The sequence below is a fragment of the Neoarius graeffei genome, chromosome 2, assembly GCF_027579695.1.
Source record: "Neoarius graeffei isolate fNeoGra1 chromosome 2, fNeoGra1.pri, whole genome shotgun sequence".
Taxonomy (NCBI): domain Eukaryota; kingdom Metazoa; phylum Chordata; class Actinopteri; order Siluriformes; family Ariidae; genus Neoarius; species Neoarius graeffei.
The window spans coordinates 119,576,546-119,600,215 of record NC_083570.1 but is presented as its reverse complement, the minus strand read 5'-3'; the positions used below and the strand labels follow the sequence as shown (position 1 = coordinate 119,600,215).

Here is a 23,670-nt window from a genome sequence, read left to right as displayed (position 1 = left end):
GGCGAAAGGCGGGGTACACCCTGGACAAGTCGCCAGGTCATCACAGGGCTGACACATAGACACAGACAACCATTCACACTCACATTCACACCTACGGTCAATTTAGAGTCACCAGTTAACCTAACCTGCATGTCTTTGGACTGTGGGGGAAACCGGAGCACCCGGAGGAAACCCACGCGGACACGGGGAGAACATGCAAACTCCACACAGAAAGGCCCTCACCGGCCCCGGGGCTCGAACCCAGGACCTTCTTGCTGTGAGGCGACAGTGCTAACCACTACACCACCGTGCCACCCCTGCTCAGACATATTACAATTTTTTTTTCTAGAACATTTCATTTTGTACTGGAAAACCTAAAGTATTTTTGTACTGGTTCCATCATGTAGAAGTCGTAAAATAAAAGTCTACAACAACGTTTGTACTAAAAAAAAAACAATAGGGTGACTAAAGCTTTTGCACAGTACTGTATAAATACTGAACATAGAATAATAATAAATAATTTTTATTTGTGGACCGGAACTAAAATGCGTGGGCTGTAGTTTGAGCCCGGAACCATTTCTGTGTAACACTGCTATTTTGTCCCGCTCCTGCAGGCGGGTTTCCGGCGAGCTGTGTGTCAGTGGCTTTATATCAGCAGTCAAGTGTGTGATTTTAATATTGATCCGAGATTTAATTATGCATTAAAAGCAGCAGGTAAGTGTATTAGCGGAAGCGCCAGGTCAGAGAGCTGATTTAGATTATAGTTTACTAAATCACACAGTTTAGTCTAAAGTACTTCCTGTATGAAGTGAGTGTGCTGTCTGTGTATTCCCCAGGTGACTGAGTGAGCCTGTTTAATCCAGTGCTCAGACTCCTGATGATGGAGGGTGGTGATGTGAGCAGTGCAGAGAGCAGCACATTGCAGACCAAAGACAGAGGAGAAGCAACTCTCAAGGCACAGTAAGAGCACCACATCCACAAGAGAAGGGCTTGATTCATTCTGTCTGACAGCAGTGCAGCTGCACAGCTCAGGGTTACTAATGCACTATCATTTCTATAGCAACAGCTAATTCAGCAGGACTTGTACAGCATACGATTACATAATTGGATTAAAAAAATCCATAAGGAAGCATTTATTTAATGTTTCTGGAAGGAGTCTCCAGTGTCAGCGCTGTGTAAGAGTCAGAGGTGAAGCTGGAACTTGAGATTTCGTGGCCTCTTTAAGATAGAGGAGTTTCTCAGGCACGGTGGTGTAGTGGTTAGCGCTGTCGCCTCCCAGCAAGAAGGTCCGGGTTCGAGCCCCGGGGCCGGCGAGGGCCTTTCTGTGTGGAGTTTGCATGTTCTCTCCGTGTCCGCGTGGGTTTCCTCCGGGTGCTCCGGTTTCCCCCACAGTCCAAAGACATGCAGGTTAGGTTAACTGGTGACTCTAAATTGACCGTGAGTGTGAATGGTTGTCTGTGTCTATGTGTCAGCCCTGTGATGACCTGGCGATTTGTCCAGGGTGAACCCCGCCTTTCGCCCGTAGTCAGCTGGGATAGGCTCCAGCTCGCCTGCGACCCTGTAGAACAGGATAAAGCGGCTAGAGATGATGAGAATGAACACCATTCCAACTCAGAAACGTCCATCCTGAAGCGGTGTAGTGTGCTTGTTTTCAGCTTTTGGATCGACACATCTGTTCTCTCGTTCTTGTCGTTTTTTTTCCCATAGAGAATGAATAGGGCTCACGAATCGAATCGTCCTGCTCGGACACGCTTCATCGCAGACGCACCAAACCTCATGTGATACCTCAGGCCAACTCCTCAGACACACATATGCATTCAGTTCTGACCCATACTCATTTTTTCCTTTCTTTTCATGCCCCACTTTTTCATCCATTCACTTCCATTCATTTTTGGCCCCATTGAAAATGAATGGCGTTTCGGGAAAAAGGCTTTCACTCTCCGTCAAATTTTTTAACTGAGTGACCAAACTTCAAGAGACTTCAAGTCTCCACACATATCCATCCCCTCATCTGAGACCTGCACTCGTCTTTTTCTTGGTTTTCACATATCCTTTTTTCCCTACATAGGCTTCCATTGATTTTTGGCCCCATTCAAATGAATGGAGTTTTGCTCAGTAACACTTCACCACATATATCCACTGGTGTAGTGTGCTTGTATACAGCTTTTGGATCGACGCACCCGTTCTGTCGTCCTTGTCGTTTTTCTGTTGTTTTTTCCCATAGAAAATGAACAGGACTCACAAATCGAGTCATCCTACTCAGACACGCTCCATCGGAGATGCACCAAACTTCATGTGGTACTTCAGACCAACTCCCCTGACACATTCATGCAATCGGGTCTGAACTGCGCTTGTCTTTTCCTTTTTTTTCCTTCTGTTCTGCTACAGCTCAGCAAGCACACTGCATTTTCTTTGCGGAAATGCAGTCTAGTTATTATTATTAACTTGGAGAGAGAGAGAGAGAATGAATCTGGTGATGAAATGGCTGTTTATAAGTGAGAGCAGGAACTAACTAGCATTAGGGTTAAATCATTGTCATGATTAGAAAGTTCCTATTGTGTAAAAGGAATAAAACACATGGTGATATTGGAAATGATTCCACTTCAGGGAGGTAACGGTAACTCTGCTTCCTGTCGGGATGCATTCCACAAGCCTGACGTTGATTAGTTTCCTTTAATGGCACCTGACAGATGTTTTACTCTTTACTTGGGATACTGCACTGTATTGCGATCCATCATTGATCAGTTTTACTCTCTAAGGTACATCACAAACAAAGAGAAGTTCTACGAGTTCCTGGCTGCTGGACTGAAGAAGGAAAAAGCAGAAGATGAAAAGGCATCAGCTGAAGCTCCTGAAGATGGAGTGGAGGAACCGAGCGGAGAACCAGAGACGAAGAAGAGGAAAGTGGACAGTGATGAACAGACGGAGGAGAAGAAGAAACGGAGAGGCCTGAACAAGTCGAGACCTCACCTGAAACCTCGCAGCTACGAGGATCACAGACTCTGCCCCTCGCTAATACAGGTATTTAAACACACACACACACACAGAGTTGCTTTATTATTATGTATATTTTTATTCATGTTTAATAAAGCGTTTATATAGAAAGTAAAAGGCAAAAAATAATTAGTATTAATAAACAAATACATAATTGCATTTTATTTATTATTAGTATTTAATGTGCCCTGATTTACAATATAGTAAAGTCAGAGATGGTTTTTAATCAGAATTAAAATATTAACCCCAAAGATCAGCGTCTTTTTTAAAATATATAAAAATATCCTGAAGTTGATGAAATATATATATATATATTTTTTTTTTGTTGTTGAATTGAGTTTGTTGTATTTATTATTTTTTTTTCACCTAACCCACCCAGGAGTCTGAGAGGAAGTGTTTCTACGGTGAGAAGTGTAAGTTCATCCACGACGTGGCTGAGTACATGTCCACCAAACCAGCAGATCTGGGAGACTCCTGTTACCTTTATGACACCTTCGGCAGGTACAACAGGACACGTCACATGACTGATATTTCACCAACAAGTAGAAATTGTCCCAGTATGTGTATATAAATATCACCAATTACACTGTGTGTGTGTGTTTAGATGTCCATATGGAGTCACCTGTAGGTTCGCGAAAGCTCACACAGGCCCCGATTATAAGAACCTGGTGAACGAGGAGCTCCGTAAAAGCCTCGAGAGAACAGGGACCGTGCGGAACAGTCTGGATAAAGAGCTCCAGAGACGACTCCGGAAGAGACAAGTGTCCTTCAAACACGCCGAGAGCTTCCTCAAGAGCATCAGCGCAGGGAAAAAACAAGACAGGAAGTCAGCCGGGTCAGAAAACACGACGAATAAGGTGGGACAGGAAGAGGAAGTGAACCAGTGTGAGATCAAAGAGGACGCTTCTGCTGCTGAGCTCCAGACTGAGGTATAACATCACAGAGGCCACGCCTCCCATATTGGGACTGACTGGGGCACACACAGAGAGGCCACGCCTCCTTCACTCATTTTCCTGGTCTGATTTATAGGACGGTCAGATGAAGCCGCCTGCCGTGAAGACCGTCGGGCCGTTAATGGATGATGACATCATCAAACTGCGTCCATGTGAGAAGAAGCAGGTAGGGTCTTGAACACTGTGCTCTGTCACCGTAAAGTGTTCAGGGGGAGTGAACAGTCCTCGTTGAGGTCAATCCCAAATTAATATGCTCCCTTTTTCCCCACAGGTAGATTTCAGAGACAAGCTGTACCTGGCTCCATTAACAACGGTGAGGGGTGTGTGTGTGCGCACCTCATTTATATAAACAAATGGAAAAAATTTGTGTTTTTTAATATGGACAGTGTGTCCCTGCCCTGTATCTGATGTGTGTGTGTGTGTGTGTGTACAGTGTGGGAACCTGCCGTTCCGGCGTGTGTGTAAACGTTTTGGAGCCGATATAACGTGTGGAGAGATGGCCATGTGTACGAATCTGCTGCAGGGTCAGTCATCTGAGTGGGCTCTGCTCAAGAGACACCACACTGAGGATGTGTTTGGAGTGCAGGTACACACACACACACACACACACACACACACACACACACAGAGGAATGCTGCAGAGGTCTGTATCTGTCCATCCAGGTGCCAGTACAGTAGCATTCTGATTCAGAGCTGTTTCAGTACCATGTGATGTGGAGTTTGTTAAATACGATTCAGATCGATGTCTCTCGGATATGATTGAGAGCTGTGATGATGATGATGAGATTTAGAGACGATACAACACTGTTAAGAACTGTTTCAACACGATTCGGATTCACTTCAATATGATTCGGTTATTATGATGAAACTCAGAGCTGTTTTGATTACATTCAAAATGGTTTTGATAGAATTCAGAGTTGTTTCGACACAATTCAAAGCTGCTTTGATAGTTTTAAAGTGCATGTTCTGGACCAATTTCGTGCTTTTTTTTTTTATATGAAAGCATGTCCCTTTACACACTCATCCAGAAAGGTAATTTTGCACAAGACCATCTGTCTACAGCAGAAAAAAAAATAAAATAACAAAACACGTCTGGAAAAATCCCAACGGAGTCTGGAGCCGGAATCGTGACGTCACCTGCGGAAGCGCCAGCAGGCTGCGCGAGGTTCACACGGTTTCAGTGCACAGCCTGTGTAGACCAAGCTTTCCCATTTCTCTCTCATTGTCCGGTCTTTTGGGAAACGATGAGTACTAATCCCATCATGATTGGTGTTGCTACACCCTCCTACGATACATCTGTTAACCATTTTAATAATTACGTGATAACGTTGAAGAAATTTGCAGAAAACCACCAGGTCGTTTTCTCATAAAGCAGATTCTACCGTAACTGGATCCATTAACCACTTGCCTACAAAATAAGAAATTTTTCTTGTCCTTTTTGCTATCGTCACAAAAATGACAGACCTTGTAAAGTGTGATAGCACACACCTGTCGGTCATATACTAACGATAGCAATCTCATAGTCTGTCAGAACAGTGACGATAGACACGACTGTGTCACTTTCGCGGGGAAATAACACGTTGAAATGGCCTGTCAGCTGAAAGAGTCGCAAGTAGGGTTGCCAACCGTCCCGATTTGCCCGGGACGTCCTGAATTTTAGGTGAATTTAATTTGTCCCGCGAGGAACAGCTCCCGTCCCGTATTCCAATCGCAGTCGCAGTTTTTGATGAAATATGGATGAAATATTTTGTCCAATAGTAGCAGACTGGTGGTTGATGACACATTGAACCCTTCAGCTAAACCATCCGTTTGTGGGTGATACACGCTGGTGTAGATCGGCTTAATCCGTAGGTCGCGTTAACCGACAATTGTCCGTCATTGACGGATTTTTTTTAGCTATGACGGAAAAATCTGAAGGCCGTCGGTCATTTTGACGGATGTTTACCGTTACCATTACCAATAACAATAATAGCCTAATAATAACAATAATAAAACATAATGAAACACACAATTGAAATGATTGGCAGGTTGTGGCAGAGTTTTCTTACATACAGTATACATAGTCTTCACTGCCGTCACTTTAAATCTGAGCCGATGTTGCGGCAGTCTTGATGTTCAGTGCATCATGTACACATTGTAGCCACTGCGCAAGGCTGTTCCGCCCATCGCGCTCCTGACCGCGCTCTGACTTTTCTAACCACTAGCACAGTGAGATGTATTAATGTTTCCCTTCTCTGCAGAAGACACGTCATTTTTGCTATTAAAAAAAGAGATGCAGAAGGTCCTGGGTTCGAGCCCCGTGGCCGGCGAGGGCCTTTCTGTGCGGAGTTTGCATGTTCTCCCCGTGTCCGTGTGGGTTTCCTCCGGGTGCTCCGGTTTCCTCCACAGTCCAAAGACATGCAGGTTAGGTTAACTGGTGACTCTAAATTGAGCGTAGGTGTGAATGTGAGTGTGAATGGTTGTCTGTGTCTATGTGTCAGCCCTGTGATGACCTGGCGACTTGTCCAGGGTGTACCCCGCCTTTCACCCGTAGTCAACTGGGATAGGCTCCAGCTCGCCTGCGACCCTGTAGAAGGATAAAGCGGCTAGAGATAATGAGATGAGATGAAAAAAGAGATGCATTGGGTTGTTTGTGTCGTTTCCCTGCCTGTACGTCTTAATGCAATAGCGCTCATTTAGGCTAGCTGTTTTCTTGTTTTTAAAATGAAACAAATGTCGATTTATTGTATTCTTCCCCAGCAAGCTTAGGAACATCACTGCTCGAATATCTGCTAAACTATCATTTTAATGAGAGCACGGGTCGACAAACTAACATTTAAACATAACTTCGTTTTATTTAAGACCTTCCGTGTCAGGTTCCAGGCTCCGCCGAGCCGAGGCTCTTGCCGGCTTCTGATCACTTCCCTGGGAGAAATGTTTCCCGACTTCAGAACTTTGGCTGAAGTGGCGCTGGTTATTCCAGCCTCCAGTGTCGCAGCAGAGCGCGGGTTCAGCCTTCAGAATAAAATTAAAACGTCAATGAGAAGTCGTCTGTCCGAGGCAAAGACGCAAAATTTAATGACAGTTGCCTCGGCAGCAGTTTCCATTGACGACTCTGATTATGCACAAGCGAGCTCCCAATTTAAATCCATGCGGGCCAGAAGGAAGGTTTGAGCTCACGCAAACAGGTCAAATTAGATTGTCACTTAAATCGTTGTAGTGGACTGTTCATATTTTAACTGCAATTGTCTTGCTGCGTTGTAAAATAACATTGTTCATATGCCCGTTAAGGCACAACAGCCGCAATGTTTTTAGCGGAGGGAAAATGGGTTCACAAGTGACCGAACGTCAGAATCTCTGTTCATCTTTTTGCATCATAAATACATAAATAAATGATTAAATAATACAAGCTTGTTCTGTGAATTAATTTTTAAATGAAAATGAGTCCATGAAAACACAAGTTATTAAATATATATAGCATTTATAGCCTATATACACTGTCATTTAAAAGTTAAAATAAAATGACAATGACGGAATTTTTACGACCCTGTCCGTCAAAATGACGGACAGTGAAAAAGTCTAACGTAACCACTGGCTTAATCCCTAATAACCTATACAGTTCGTTCAGTGTCCGTGACATAAACGAGGTGCCTTGATCAGTCAGAATCTCTTTTGATAATCAGTAGAGTTACCCACATTAAATATCCAAAACGAGAAAAGAATTTCAAAGGAAGAAGGAATGGTTGGAAATTTAATTTAGCCACATTTTGTATGAATGAATTCTGTTATGTATAATAATATAGCCTTGTATAAGGCCTGTATTTTTATGCTACAAACATAATTTTTGTTTTGCCTTTCTCCCGTATAAACAGTAATTATTGAGTTTTAAAATTTTTCCTTGTATAAACCATTTCATTTTCCTGGGAAATGAGAGGTGTCAATAATTAGCAAACAATAAAGGTTACGGTCAGTGAATTATGGAATCAACGGTCCCCTCACAGTCTAAATAGATCATAATGGAAAGGTTTATGAAAGGAAAAATTTTAAAACTCAATAATTACTGTTTATACTGTCCCTTTTTTTCAAATTGTTCTTAAAAATCATATAGAATTTTTTAGAGGATCGTGGCCAAGGCATCCACTTTAAATTCCTCCAGGCAGTAGGTGCTTCAGCTTTCCGTTGGCCTTCGAAACCAGATGAAGAGACTATATTCCCCTTAAGCAGAATATTTTGGGGCCCTATCCCTCTGATTGGGCACAATCCATTCACAGTAGCTGATGATGTAATGAAAAAAATTCACACTAAGTACAGTTCAGTGAAAAAAGATCTACATTGATTTTCTTCATACATGTACATATAAATAGGTATAGGCCTAAAATCCTACATTGCCAGTAATTTTAATCATAACTTCACCAGTAAAAAAACTTGAAATGTTTTATACTTTCCTGTGTTACTGTATAGTTTTGTTATTCCTAAAAATTCATGTTTCAAACTTTTAGATTACCCGTCAATTGTGAAGGAACTGATGGAATTAGTGATATTGATGTATGTAATTACATGTATACAATGTACTGTTAATAATACATTCTCAATAAGTATTAACTGCATAAGCGTCATTGATTATAAAGATTTTTGAATTACATGTTCTTTCTGATTGAAAAGAATATTTCATTATTTCATGTAATTTCCACAGTACTGGTATTTTACAATTATTGTTGATATTTCAATTTTGAAAATAAATTTTATCTTTTTTATTTCAATATTTTATATTATTATTTGGTTCTAGTGATGAGGTATTTAATATTATTACTAAATTTGTCAGATTAATAATGTAAGAAACAGTTTTGTTGCTCTTGTCATCTAGTGTGTCTGTCAGAATATGATGGTAGACGTTAGTTTGTCTGTCACATTTTGATGATAGAAACCGATGTGTTTCTATTGTCATTTAGCATGTCTGTCAGAAATGACAATAGAAATGGTGGTTTTCAAAGAGATAAACTTTTTTTTTTTTAATTGTGGAACATATATTTGCTTCATATGATTATATCATACTCTGGCAGACATTCTATATGATTTTCATGACTTTCCTCCATGAAAAAGATTCAAAATTGTGGGAGAGTGTCTGTCAGATAAAGACTGATTTTGTCTGTCAGAATGATGGTAGAAACACGGGCTAATTAAAACGGCTTTTATTAATTAGTTACCAGGACTACTGTCCTAAAATTTACTGTGAATGTCCAAGACCCCAAATGCTACTAGAAAAACTTAATAGAATGATCAAAATAATCAATTCAGCAATTTAAGGAGATGGGAGTTAACTGGCCTCTGTTATGGTAGAATCTGCCATAAACAAACCAGCACTGACGTACGATTCAGAAGGAGGCGTCCCGCACGCGACGTCACAAAAATCAATGTTTCCCAGGAAATCCAAATGCCAAGTTTTTTCAGAGGCGGACCAATTCGCCTCATGGCTTGATTTCAACTGAATTTTTCTGGTATTGCGCAAGGTAAAAAAATTGCAGAGAATGCAGAATGTTACAGATATTTGACCAAAGTTTAATATAAAATAGGAGAATTACATGGGGCGGCACGGTGGTGTAGTGGTTAGCACTGTCGCCTCACAGCAAGAAGGTTCTGGGTTCGAGCCCCGTGGCCGGCGAGGGCCTTTCTGTGTGGAGTTTGCATGTTCTCCCCGTGTCCGCGTGGGTTTCCTCCGGGTGCTCCGGTTTCCCCCACAGTCCAAAGACATGCAGGTTAGGTTAACTGGTGACTCTAAATTGACCGTAGGTGTGAATGTGAGTGTGAATGGTTGTCTGTGTCTATGTATCAGCCCTGTGATGACCTGGTGACTTGTCCAGGGTGTACCCCGCCTTTCGCCCGTGGTCAGCTGGGATAGCTTGCCTGCGACCCTGTAGAACAGAATAAAGCGGCTACAGATAATGAGATGAGATGAGAATTACATTGATCTTGCTCCTGAATTTACCCGTGATATGCACTTTAAAGCTGTTTCGATAAAATGCATTTTAGAGCCGATAGGATACAATTTGTTAGTTTTTATCTTTCAGGTATATTTTGGTATGAAGTTTGGTATGAAATTGTTGTTGGATTCGGAGCTGCTTCAGTAGGATTCGTGGCCGCTTCAGTAGGATTCGGCGCCGCTTCAGTAGGATTCGGCGCCACTTCAGTAGGATTCATGGCCGCTTCAGTAGGATTCGTGGCCGCTTCAGTAGGATTCGTTGCCGCTTCAGTAGGATTCGTTGCCGCTTCAGTAGGATTCGGAGCCGCTTCAGTAGGATTCGTTGCCGCTTCAGTAGGATTCGTTGCCGCTTCAGTAGGATCGTTGCCGCTTCAGTAGGATTCGTTGCCGCTTCAGTAGGATTCGTTGCCGCTTCAATAGGATCGTTGCCGCTTCAGTAGGATTCGGAGCCGCTTCAGTAGGATTCGGAGCCGCTTCAGTAGGATTCGGAGCCGCTTCAGTAGGATTCGGAGCCGCTTCAGTAGGATTCGGAGCCGCTTCAGTAGGATTCGGAGCCGCTTCAGTAGGATTCGTTGCCGCTTCAGTAGGATTCGGAGCCGCTTCAGTAGGATTCGGAGCCGCTTCAGTAGGATTCGGAGCCGCTTCAGTAGGATTCGGAGCCGCTTCAGTAGGATTCGTTGCCGCTTCAGTAGGATTCGTTGCCGCTTCAGTAGGATTCGGAGCCGCTTCAGTAGGATTCGGAGCCGCTTCAGTAGGATTCGGAGCCGCTTCAGTAGGATTCGTTGCCGCTTCAGTAGGATTCGTTGCCGCTTCAGTAGGATTCGTTGCCGCTTCAGTAGGATTCGGAGCCGCTTCAGTAGGATTCGGAGCCGTTTTGTTGATACTTGGAGATGTTTCAATATGATTCAGAGCTGTCTCAATACGATTTGGAGGGTTTTTTTTTTTTTTTTTTAGATATATATGATACGATATCTGATTTGCAGTTTTTCTCATTGGATTTATAATAACTTGGAGCTGTTTATATAAAACTGATGTGTACATTTGAGTGTTAATTATTAACATATACTGAGGGTGTGTGCATAAAGAGAGGTATTAGTTGACAGGCGTGTGTGCGTGCACGCATGCTGAAGGTGAGTACAGGATCATCCTGCGCTTTAAAAGCTCACACACAGAGCGTAAGGTCAGAGGATTTCCATGTAAAGGTCAGTCCTGTGACCTGAGTGCATCTATAGGAGGATTTACATATACAAATGCAAAAGAACCTTCGCAGTGAAAGTGGTTGCCATGGTGTGGCATCCGTCCATCATCCACAGTTCAGTTAAATCGTATCTCCTCTATCAGTTCTCCACGGAATTCCATTCTGATTGTGTTGTTGGAAAGAACTCATCACTCCGCACAAAACTGGGTCGTTGTTTTGTCAAATATTTTGTTAACGAGTTACTAATTAGGCCAAATTAACGAATTTTCCAGGCCTCTCACTAGAATTGTATCTCCTCTCTGATTTCTCATCCGATTCCAGTTCTGATCGATGTTTTGGGTCGATCTTCCCTCAGGGAACAAAACTTGGTCGTTTGTTGATTTTCCTTATTTTCAGTTGGATCGTGTCTCCTCCCTCCCTCAGTTCTCAATGGATTTCAGTTCTGATTGTTTGTTTTATTTGAAAAAACTCGACCTTCTGCACAACACTTAGCCATTGTGTTGTCAATTTTTTGTGAACAAATTCGTAATTGGGTCACTTAACACATTTTGTTCTGACTCGAATTGTATCTCCTTTCATTTATTGTGCGAGTTCAGTTCTGATGGATGCTTTGGGTCAATCTTCCCTCAGGGAACAAAATGTAGTCCTTTGTTGATGTTCCTGTTGTAAACAGTTTGTCGTGGAGGTTGGTCCTCTCTCTCTCTCTCTCACATCGCAGGGTGGCCATGGGTCCTTAAAAAGTCTTAAATTTAATTTTCCTAAAATAAGGCCATTAAAATGTCTTAAATTGTCTTAAATTTCAAACCCCGTGGTCTTAAATTTTCAGTCTTAAATTTATGGAGATTTTACTCAGTCATATCGTTAAAATGTGGTACACTTTGGATGGGGAAAAAGTTTAATCGTTTTTGATGCTCACAATTATACCGCGCAGGCTCCGAATCCACCGGTTGCTAGACACATGCGTGCTTGACAACCACTCAGTGCCTGATCTGTTGATGGAAAGTAGTCCAAGCCACAATGGGTAAATGTAAATTTAATGATAACTGGCTGCAAGATGCAAAATACTCGTGGTGGCTGAAAGCTGTACCCAAAGATGCCAACAAGGCATACTGTGTAGCATGCTGTAAGACTTTTAAGTTGGGCACAGTGGGGATAAGAGCGGTGGACTCTCATATGAAGAGCGCCAAGCACGTTGCTTTTGCTAAAGGCCGCGAGCATCAGCCTCAAATATCCGACTGCAGCGCTTCCACCACTAACGGTCGTGGAGAAGAGGATAGATCTGCGAGATGGAAGAGAATATTGTGTGTGTGTGTGTGTGTGTGTGTGTGTGTGTGTGTGTGTGTGTGTGTGAGAGAGAGAAAGAGAATATATTCTATTGCGTGCATGTGAGAGAATAGTATTGTTTGTGTGTGGGTATCGTTCCAAGTGTTTTAAGAAGTGCAAGTGAGCGTACCTTTCAAGTGAGTGAGCCGGAGTTTCAGGTGTATGTGCATTCACATTGTTTAACTGTTGTTTTCTGCATTGTTGTTTGACCAAAGATGGAATTGAACAATTCTGCTTACAATGTGACTCCCCAAGCAGAGAAAATAATAATTAAAAAAACTGTTGCATTGGATTCTGTGTGTGTGACTTCATTCACATTTTCACATTGTTGCATTGGATTCAAACGCTGTGACTGCATTCTGATTGTCACATAGTTCCGAGTTTATCCGATCCTTATATTGTGTTCTGAGTGTGTGAATGCCTGTCAAGGAAAAGAAATGAAGTACTTCTACTAGAATAGTGTTTTCTGGTGAATGTTTACAAGAACAATAAGTTACATTAAATTATATAGTTTTTTTTTTTTTTCCCCAAAAGAGTGTTTTTGCGTGACTTTAGATTTGGTCTTAATTTTTTTTTTGGAACATGGTATGAAAAAGTCTTAAATTTAACTTGGACAAACCTGTAGACACCCTGACATCGTCACATCTCAGTTCTGTTTGATGTTTTGATGGCAGGACAGTGAGCTCCTACGCCCTTGACGTTCTGATTTTGTGTGTTTCAGCTGGAGGGATGTTTCCCTGACTCCATGACTCGCTGCGCTGAACTCCTCAACCACAACATCGACGTTGACTTTGTGGACATCAACTCGGGCTGTCCTATAGACCTCGTGTACAAGAAGGTACACACACACACTCCAGCTGATTTGCACTTGGTGACGCCCACAGCGCGCCGTAAAATGTCCAAGTTCACAGATCAAAATGTGAAACGTCTACTAAACAGCCAACAACAAAGAGTTTCTCTGAGGTAGACGTGTAAATACCTTTGACTCGTGCAGTAGATCCAGCCGAGTCACGGCAGCTGAAAAGACCAACGTATGGAGAGAAAGTACGGAGGTGAATAAGGTGTCGTCCCTCCAGATCAGTATCAGGAAAGTCAAAAGAAAATGGTTTGACTAAAGCTGAGTTAACACTGCAGCCTCGGCTTTCTGTTCTTGACTGACTGAAGTGGAACCTGACGTGGTCTTCTGCGATTGTATCCCATCCACCTCGAGCTTTGCCGTGCATTCTGAGATGCTTTTCTGTTCGCCACGCTTGTACAGAGTGGTTATTTGAGTTACTGTAGCCTTTCTGTCAGCTCAAAGCAGTCTGGCCATGTTCTTCTGACCCTGTCTCATCAACAAGGCGTTTCCATCAGCAGAACTGCTGCACCACTCTGTGAAAACTCTACAGACTGCTGTGTGTGAATCCCAGGAGATCCACAGTTTCACATCAATTCATTTAGATCCAGATCCAGCTTTATAAATGAGGCCCATTGTGTGTGTTAGTGTTTGGAGGAGTGTAATGTCTGACTCGTGTTTTTTGTTTTGTTTTGTTTTTTTCCCCCCCAGGGTGGTGGATGTGGCCTAATGACCAGAACCAAGAAATTTGAGCAGATTGTCAGAGGAATGAACTCTGTAAGTTCGGTTTAATTTCCTGTCTCTCATTCCATATATAGAAACCGTTTCCAGATGTGTTCCTGAATGTGTCCTGTAGGTTCTAGATGTGCCTTTAACGGTGAAGATCCGTACAGGAGTACAGCAGAACTGCAACATCGCACACAAACTCATCCCTGAGCTGAAGAAGTGGGGTGTGTCTATGATCACGGTGTGTATGTGCACACACACACACATTCCTACAAAGCACCAACATGGATGGGGTAGCTGTTTAGATGATGGTTGGACAGATAGGTGCCTGGAAGAGGTCACTGATTATACTGGGATATAAAACTGGAGGGTGTGGTTACCGAGATGGGGATGATTACGTAGAGTGGCAGGTTATATCGGTGGGCAGTTACAGAGATGGACATTACATACACAGACAGCTACAGTTACCTGCCCAAAGTCATGTGGTTAGGGTAACATGGGGCAGCCATGGCCTGAAGGTTGGGCTAAAGTGCCCTTGAGCGAGGCCCCTAACCCCCAACTGCTCCCTGGGCACTGTAGCAAAGCTCCCCACTGCTGTGTTTGTGCGCGTGTACGCACGCATGCGTTCTCATTGCTCACTTGTGTGCATGCGTGTGTTCACTACTTCAGATGGGTTAAATGCAGAGGAGTAATTTCACTGTGCTTAAATGTACTTGTGATTAAATAAAGGCTTTTTCTTCTTAGACACTTGCCGAACATAGGGCAGTTACTTAGACGGGGCAGTTGCCAAGACATTGCTGTTAATTAGATGCAAGTGTGCCTAGTTGAGATGGCTACTTTGACAGGGAGGATGTCTAGATGGGGGTGTTACCTTGATGGGAGTTACATGGAAGGAAGGTTACTGAAGTGTGGGAGTCAACTAGATGGAAGGTTACCTAGACCGGGGGGAAGTTACTTAGACAGGGTTACTTGGGCTTTACCAAGAAGGAAGGTAAACCTAGACAGAATGTTACCTTCATGGGGGTTACCTGGAAGGACGATTACCTAGGCAGGGGAGTTACATCGATGGAAGATTACCTTGTCAGAGGAGTTACCTCGATGGAAGGTTACTTTGTTGGAGGAGTTACCTTGATGGAAGGTTACCTTGTCGGAGGAGTTACCTCGATGGAAGGTTACCTTGTCGGAGGAGTTACCTCGATGGAAGGTTACCTTGTCGGAGGAGTTACCTCGATGGAAGGTTACCTTGTCGGAGGAGTTACCTCGATGGAAGGTTACCTTGTCGGAGGAGTTACCTCGATGGAAGGTTACCTTGTCGGAGGAGTTACCTCGATGGAAGGTTACCTTGTCGGAGGAGTTAACTCGATGGAAGGTTACCTTGTCGGACGAGTTACCTCGATGGAAGGTTACCTTGTCGGACGAGTTACCTCGATGGAAGGTTACCTTGTCGGACGAGTTACCTCGATGGAAGGTTACCTTGTCGGACGAGTTACCTCGATGGAAGGTTACCTTCTCGGATGAGTTACCTCGATGGAAGGTTACCTTGTCGGACGAGTTACCTCGATGGAAGGTTACCTTCTCGGACGAGTTACCTCGATGGAAGGTTACCTTGTCGGACGAGTTAACTCGATGGAAGGTTACCTTGTCGGACGAGTTACCTCGATGGAAGGTTACCTTGTCGGACGAGTTACCTCGATGGAAGGTTACCTTGTCGGACGAGTTACCTCGATGGAAGGTTACCTTGTCGGACGAGTTACCTCGATGGAAGGTTACCTTGTCGGACGAGTTACCTCGATGGAAGGTTACCTTGTCGGACGAGTTACCTCGATGGAAGGTTACCTTCTCGGACGAGTTACCTCGATGGAAGGTTACCTTGTCGGACGAGTTAACTCGATGGAAGGTTACCTTGTCGGACGAGTTAACTCGATGGAAGGTTACCTTGTCGGACGAGTTACCTCGATGGAAGGTTACCTTGTCGGACGAGTTACCTCGATGGAAGGTTACCTTCTCGGACGAGTTACCTCGATGGAAGGTTACCTTGTCGGACGAGTTAACTCGATGGAAGGTTACCTTGTCGGACGAGTTACCTCGATGGAAGGTTACCTTGTCGGACGAGTTACCTCGATGGAAGGTTACCTTGTCGGACGAGTTACCTCGATGGAAGGTTACCTTGTCGGACGAGTTACCTCGATGGAAGGTTACCTTGTCGGACGAGTTACCTCGATGGAAGGTTACCTTGTCGGACGAGTTACCTCGATGGAAGGTTACCTTGTCGGACGAGTTACCTCGATGGAAGGTTACCTTGTCGGACGAGCTACCTCGATGGAAGGTTACCTTGTCGGACGAGCTACCTCGATGGAAGGTTACCTTGTCGGACGAGTTACCTCGATGGAAGGTTACCTTGTCGGACGAGTTACCTCGATGGAAAGTTCAAAGATTCTTTATTGTCAATTCACTATATATCCAGGACACACAGGAGAATCGAAATGCCGTTTCTCTCTCACCTTACTTGTAAAAAAAAAAAAACAGATAAAGATTACACAAAAAAGGAAAAAAAATTAAGAAAAACAATATATATAAATATTTATAAATACAGATAAAAATACACTCTAAAATCAAACAATGTACAGAAGTTACCTTGTCGGAGGAGTTACCTCAATGGAAGGTTGGCTTGATGGGTGGGGGATAGGAAGGCTACCTCAACAATAGATAAGTGGGAGTGTTTTTGTTAATACTTTGATTGTTTATCAGTTGCACGGTCGATCTCGGGAACAGCGTTACACCAAACTGGCCGACTGGAGTTACATCGACACCTGCTCAAAATTCGCCACTCCTGTCCCACTTTTCGGTAACGCACTTCAATTATTACTACATTTTCTCTTTACATTTTTACTTGTTTTTTTACACTTTCACATTCTTTCTGTCTCTCTCTCTCTCTCTCTCTCTCTCTCTCTCTGTCTCTGTCCCCCCCCTTCCCTCCCCAGGTAATGGTGATATTCTATCATACGAAGATGCGATGAGGGCCAGAGAGACAGGAGTGTCTGGAATCATGGTCGCGAGGTGTGTATCTGCAGCAGACAGCCTTGATATCATCTTTTAATAGCATGTCTCACGTGGGTGTGTGGGTGTGTGTGTATGTGTGTCAGAGGTGCCCTCATTAAGCCGTGGCTCTTCACTGAGATCAAGGAGCAGAGACATTGGGACATCTCGTCCTCGGAGCGTCTCCAGATCCTTCAGGATTTCACGCACTTTGGATTGGAGCACTGGGGCTCAGACACGCAGGGGGTGGAGAAAACGCGCAGCTTCCTGCTCGAATGGCTCTCCTTCACTTGCAGGTGATTAGGGTGATGGGATAAACAATTAAGGCTTTAGGGTACAAATGAGGCAGGACATCATTTATTCATTTCATTAGTTGAAAAACAAAAGTGTTTGTAAATTAGTTGAGATTTTTAATGAAACTACATCCATAAATCAGAAAAAAAAAACTCTGTATCGTAGCTTGATAAAGGTTTTCCAGAGTAATCCCGAGCCCATGTGGTTCTATCAGCTGTAGCAGACATGCCAACCATTACGGTTTGCCCGTAATCATTACGGTTTCGGTGGTCCAATTACGCTATTACGACTTTGAAGTCGATTATTACGGTTTTTGCTCATAATTGATATTTTCAACTTTGCCGCCAGAATTCCCACACTTGCGATTTCCCAGTCTCCCGGCAGAGGGCGCTATTACTAGAATGTCAGCCAATGCTTTAGAAACACGGTCTCTGATTGGTTAACCTCAGCAATTTTTTATCAAATTTCGACCAATAAGAGCCCTGTGCACATTTTGTACTTTAGAAGAAGCAAAAAAATGGCTGACAATTCAGCCGATCCGTCTGACCCGCCGCCGAAAAAAGCAAGAAAAACGATCGACAAAACTAAGGCCGAATCCCATTTCACTCCTTGGACCAACCCCTTGGCCCTTCCCCTCCATTTTGCGCATTCACGTGAAGGGGTAGGGGTATCCCAATCCCAGTTAACGCGGAGGGGTAGGGGAAGGGGTAGGGCTTCTGTACCCCTCCAAACGGAGATTTTCCTGGAGCTGACTCCGAACGAAGGGGTTTGAGTGATTTCCCACAATGCCATGCGGATTTCAGCGAGATTTCATGCGGATTTCAGAAAGATGGCGGTTCCCGCGGCGAAAGATTGTCATAAATGTATTTTCTCCATTATTTACGTGTTTTAAGTTGTTATCCAGAGGAAACACGCCGCTTGATTCGCTTTCGAGCTGAGAATGAGCAGCGATTTCTGAAATCCAAGCTGCTGCTAAAAAGCTTTGGGAGTGAGTATTGTTTTCAGTTGCTTTACTGCGTACGTTTTGTTCTGTTATTCTCGCTTTTATTGTTTACATGAGTGTTCTGACACCTCATTCTGTCGGATGTGGTGCACGAAGCACCAAAGATATCCCATTCAGTGGTGTTAGTTAACAAATCACACCCTGCCAGCAGAGATTTCTGGTTCTGGCTCTGACTGTAGCGGCTGGTCGCAGCCAATGACGCATTTGGTTGCGTTTTGCTAACGTAAACGCTGACGCAGGTACGCGATGACGTATGCGATCGTTGAAGGGCTATCCCAATACGTAAGGGTTGAATTTCAAGCCCTATCCCTTGTAGCTCAGTTTCAAGGGGAAGGGCCAAGGGGAAGGCGGAGGGGGAGGGGTAGGGGTAGAAATTAGAATTGGGATTGGGCCTTAGACCGTGTACCAAAAATTTAAAGAGGAATACAGTACCTTGTATCCAGTTATCACAAAATCAGGAAAATCCGCGAGTCATGCGTTGTGCACCGTATGTAATGTCCATTTCTCTGTAGCACATTCCGGTGTTTACGATGTCAGACAACACGCGAGTTCTGTCTCGCATCAAACTTTGGCCAAATCTGGAAGCGCTAACCGGACGATCACCTCGATGTTCGTTGATCGATCCTCGATTGACAGCGTGACAAAAGCTGAAGTTTTATTCACAAATTTTCTCGTGGAACACAACCTGCCAATCGCCGCAGCTGATCACAGTGGGCCTCTCTTTAAAGCCATGTTTCCCGACTCCAAAATCGCTTCGAAGGCAAGTCTGTAGATCTCTAGTCTATTATGTGATCAAGTTATGGAATAGTAAATCAGTTGTTAGCGACTCGTATTTTCGTTGCTTTAGCAAAATTCTTAGTATTTGCCTACAACTTACAAGATGTATGAATGTTAAAGAAACGTTGATAAAATCACGTTTTTAATTTTTTTTCTTTTGTGTAAATTGTTGAAAATTAATCAAAACTCTCTCCATACATACACACAGATGGATAGATAGAGCTGATGCGATTACATTTTGATTAATTTTAAACAGTTAACGAAAAGAGAAAAAATGCACTTATAATTATCAAAGCTAAGTAAAATAACATGAATAATACATTAATATAGAATCAGTAAAATTAAAAATAAATTACCTACTGAAAGTAATACATGCACACACACACACGTGTGTATATATATATATATATATATATATATATATATATATATATATATACACACACACACACACACACAGTGGGGCAAAAAAGTATTTAGTCAGTCACCAATTGTACAAGTTCTCCCACTTAAAAAGATGAGAGAGGCCTGTAATTTTCATCAAAGGTATACCTCAACTATGAGAGACAGAATGAGGGAAAAAAATCCAGAAAATCACACTGTCTGATTTTTAAAGAATTTATTTGCAAATTATGGTGGAAAATAAGTATTTGGTCAATAACAAAAGTTCATCTCAATACTTTGAAATATATCCTTTGTTGGCAATGACAGAGGTCAAACGTTTTCTGTAAGTCTTCACAAGGTTTTCACACACTGTTGCTGGTATTTTGGCCCATTCCTCCATGCAGATCTCCTCTAGAGCAGTGATGTTTTGGGGCTGTCGCTGGGCAACACGGACTTTCAACTCCCTCCAAAGATTTTCTATGGGGTTGAAATCTGGAGACTGGCTAGGCCACTCCAGGACCTTGAAATGCTTCTTACGAAGCCACTCCTTCGTTGCCCGGGCGGTGTGTTTGGGATCATTGTCATGCTGAAAGACCCAGCCACGTTTCATCTTCAATGCCCTTGCTGATGGAAGGTTTTCACTCAAAATCTCACGATACATGGCCCCATTCATTCTTTCCTTTACACGGATCAGTCGTCCTGGTCCCTTTGCAGAAAAACAGCCCCAAAGCATGATGTTTCCACCCCCATGCTTCACAGTAGGTATGGTGTTCTTTGGATGCAACTCAGCATTCTTTCTCCTCCAAACACGACAAGTTGAGTTTTTACCAAAAAGTTCTATTTTGGTTTCATCTGACCATATGACATTCTCCCAATCCTCTTCTGGATCATCCAAATGCTCTCTAACAAACTTCAGATGGGCCTGGATATGTACTGGCTTAAGCAGGGGGACACGTCTGGCACTGCAGGATTTGAGTCGCTGGCGGCGTAGTGTGTTACTGATGGTAGCCTTTGTTACTTTGGTCCCAGCTCTCTGCAGGTCATTCACTAGGTCCCCCCATGTGGTTCTGGGATTTTTGCTCACTGTTCTTGTGATCATTTTGACCCCACGGGGTGAGATCTTGCGTGGAGCCCCAGATCGAGGGAGATTATCAGTGGTCTTGTATGTCTTCCATTTTCTAATAATTGCTCCCACAGTTGATTTCTTCACACCAAGCTGCTTACCTATTGCAGATTCAGTCTTCCCAGCCTGGTGCAGGTCTACAATTTTGTTTCTGGTGTCCTTTGACAGCTCTTTGGTCTTGGCCATAGTAGAGTTTGGAGTGTGACTGTTTGAGGTTGTGGACAGGTGTCTTTTATACTGATAACGAGTTCAAACAGGTGCCATTAATACAGGTAACTTGTGGAGGACAGAGGAGCCTCTTAAAGAAGTTGTTACAGGTCTATGAGAGCCAGAAATCTTGCTTGTTTGTAGGTGACCAAATACTTATTTTACCGAGGAATTTACCAATTAATTCATTAAAAATCCTACAATGTGATTTCCTGGATTCTTTCCCCCCATTCTGTCTCTCATAGTTGAAGTGTACCTATGATGAAAATTACAGGCCTCTCTCATCTTTTTAAGTGGGAGAACTTGCACAATTGGTGGCTGACTAAATACTTTTTTGCCCCACTGTATATGGCGGCACGGTGGTGTAGTGGTTAGCGCTGTCGCCTCACAGCAAGAAGGTCCTGGGTTTGAGCCCCGTGGCCGGCGAGGGCCTTTCTGTGTGGAGTTTGCATGTTCTCCCCGTGTCCGTGTGGGTTTCCTCCGGGTGCTCCGGTTTCCCCCACAGTCCAAAGACATGCAGGTTAGGTTAACTGGTGACTCTAAATTGACCGTAGGTGTGAATGTGAGTGTGAATGGTTGTCTGTGTCTATGTGTCAGCCCTGTGATGACCTGGCGACTTGTCCAGGGTGTACCCCGCCTTTCGCCCGTAGTCAGCTGGGATAGGCTCCAGCTTGCCTGCGACCCTGTAGAACAGGATAAAGCGGCTAGAGATAATGAGATTATATATATATATATATATATATATATATATATGCATTTGACATTTTCCAGCATAGGACTGGCACTGTATGAGCAACTCATTATAATGTGCCTAAAACACAAGTGTATTTAATTACTGTTATAGATAAGATATGGGCGGCACGGTGGTGTAGTGGTTAGCGCTGTCGCCTCACAGCAAGAAGGTCCTGGGTTCGAGCCCCGGGGCCGGCGAGGGCCTTTCTGTGTGGAGTTTGCATGTTCTCCCCGTGTCCGCGTGGGTTTCCTCCGGGTGCTCCGGTTTCCCCCACAGTCCAAAGACATGCAGGTTAGGTTAACTGGTGACTCTAAATTGACCGTAGGTGTGAATGTGAGTGTGAGTGGTTGTCTGTGTCTATGTGTTGGCCCTGTGATGACCTGGCGACTTGTCCAGGGTGTACCCCGCCTTTCGCCCATAGTCAGCTGGGATAGGCTCCAGCTTGCCTGCGACCCTGTAGAAGGATAAAGCGGCTAGAGATAATGAGATGAGATGAGATGAGATAAGATATGTTTATTTACAGTTTTGCAAAGGGACCAAAAATTCTAATAAATACATGTATTGTGTTTGAACCAATGTTTTGTTAATTGCTGATATTTTTATATTGTAATTTGCCATTTTTGAGAGAAAACACTTCGTTGCTTGAAGTTATATAATAAAGTTTTCTCAGTTATTTGATAATCATTTGATTTCTTTTCAGAATATATATTCTAAAAAAACAGTTTATGTTCATTTGCAAATATTTTTGAAGTTTGAAGTATTCAAATGGTACTGATTGCCCTTTATTTTCACTGTAAAAAGCCACCAGAGGTCACCATTTCTGAATGCATTTTATAAAATTTTCCGAGCCCAAAGGGGGGCGCACCCCCCTTTGGAACCCCCCCATGCACGCTCTGCGTGCATTATGTCTGCCGTTGGCAGACATGGACAAATATCTCAAAACAACCATTACAGTTTGCCATCATACAAGGATGGCATGTCTGCTGTAGATGAATGACGGTTCTTGATGCCGTCTGAGGGATCAGCGATCACAGGGATTCAGATTAGGCTTGAGCCCTTTACACACCAAAATTCTTCGACTCGCTTAATGATATACGCCGTAGAGAGTGAAATATCCAAATCCCTTCCTGTCTGTCTTTGAGGAACATTGTTTTTAAACATCTCAATAATTTTCTCACACATTTGTTGATAATCTGGAGATCCTCGGCCCGGCTTTACTCCTCAAAGACTCGGCCTTTCCTGGAGACTGATTTTGGACCAAATCATGATTACAGTCACCTGTTTCACATCACATCATTATTTAATTGTTTTACCCCATTACAGCCCTAAATTGCCCTGTCACACCTTTTTCTGATTTAGGATTGAAGAGTTTAGTTGTTATTGCTCATTGTGTGTGTGTGTGTGTGTGTGTGTGTGTGTGTGTGTGTGTGTGTAGGTACATCCCGGTAGGACTGCTCGAGCGTGTACAGAAGATTAATGAACGTCCTCCGTATTATCTGGGTCGTGATTATCTGGAGACTCTGATGGCAAGTCAGCATGTGGATGACTGGATCAGGATCAGGTGAGACACACACACAGGTTGTATTAGCTCTTCACTCAGCCTACAGTTTTGTGCCTTTTACAAGCCTTGTTTATCTGTTTTGTTTTGTTGTTTTTGTTCAGCTCTTTATTCTTTTTATTTGTTTCCCCTCAGTGAGATGTTGCTGGGTCCCGTACCGAAGAACTTTAGCTTCCTGCCCAAACACAAAGCTAACGCCTATAAGTGAAGTGGAAATACAAAGTGACCTAAACACTGATGCTTTTTTGACACAAACTTTTTTAATGATTATGTGAAGCGTATCAGTGAATAACATCTGGCTGAAATAAAATGATTTTAGTTTATTATGAAAACTATCCTCTTCTGTTTTTCTGTGTGTGTGTGTGTGTGTGTGTGTGTGTGTGTACACAAGTTTTGATATGTTTTTCCTGTACTCATGAGTTAGTGGCTATGAAAGTGAAATAATTAAACGGTTGAATAATTACAACCCCAATTCCAAAAAAATTGGTATGCTGTATAAAACAAATAAAAACAGAATGTGACAATTTGTAAATCATGGAAACCCTATATTTCATGGAAAATGGTACAAAAACATATGTTGAAACTGAGAAA

At 43.2% G+C, this 23,670-nt stretch overlaps 1 protein-coding gene across 1 annotated transcript; it reads left to right on the top strand.

Moving 5' to 3' along the window:
• The first annotated feature begins 579 nt into the window (after positions 1 to 579).
• dus3l (dihydrouridine synthase 3-like (S. cerevisiae)) lies at positions 580 to 23,411 on the top strand. The gene is made up of 16 exons (XM_060915470.1): positions 580 to 693; positions 816 to 939; positions 2,739 to 3,000; positions 3,353 to 3,474; positions 3,578 to 3,902; positions 4,003 to 4,092; positions 4,198 to 4,239; positions 4,360 to 4,512; positions 13,125 to 13,241; positions 13,950 to 14,015; positions 14,095 to 14,205; positions 16,713 to 16,809; positions 16,946 to 17,021; positions 17,108 to 17,296; positions 22,957 to 23,082; positions 23,215 to 23,411. Exons 2-16 carry the CDS (start codon positions 857 to 859, stop codon positions 23,285 to 23,287), a joined length of 1,932 nt encoding a protein of 643 aa, XP_060771453.1. The 5' UTR covers positions 580 to 693; positions 816 to 856; the 3' UTR covers positions 23,288 to 23,411.
• The last annotated feature ends 259 nt before the right edge of the window (positions 23,412 to 23,670 follow it).

Coding starts and splice junctions, on each gene's coding strand:
- dus3l (XM_060915470.1), top strand. CDS start 857: ATGATGGAGGGTGGTGATGTGAGCAGTGCAGAGAGCAGCACATTGCAG. Junction 3,903..4,002: donor CTGCTGAGCTCCAGACTGAG/GTATAACATCAC, acceptor TCTGATTTATAG/GACGGTCAGATGAAGCCGCC. Junction 4,513..13,124: donor AGGATGTGTTTGGAGTGCAG/GTACACACACAC, acceptor TGTGTGTTTCAG/CTGGAGGGATGTTTCCCTGA.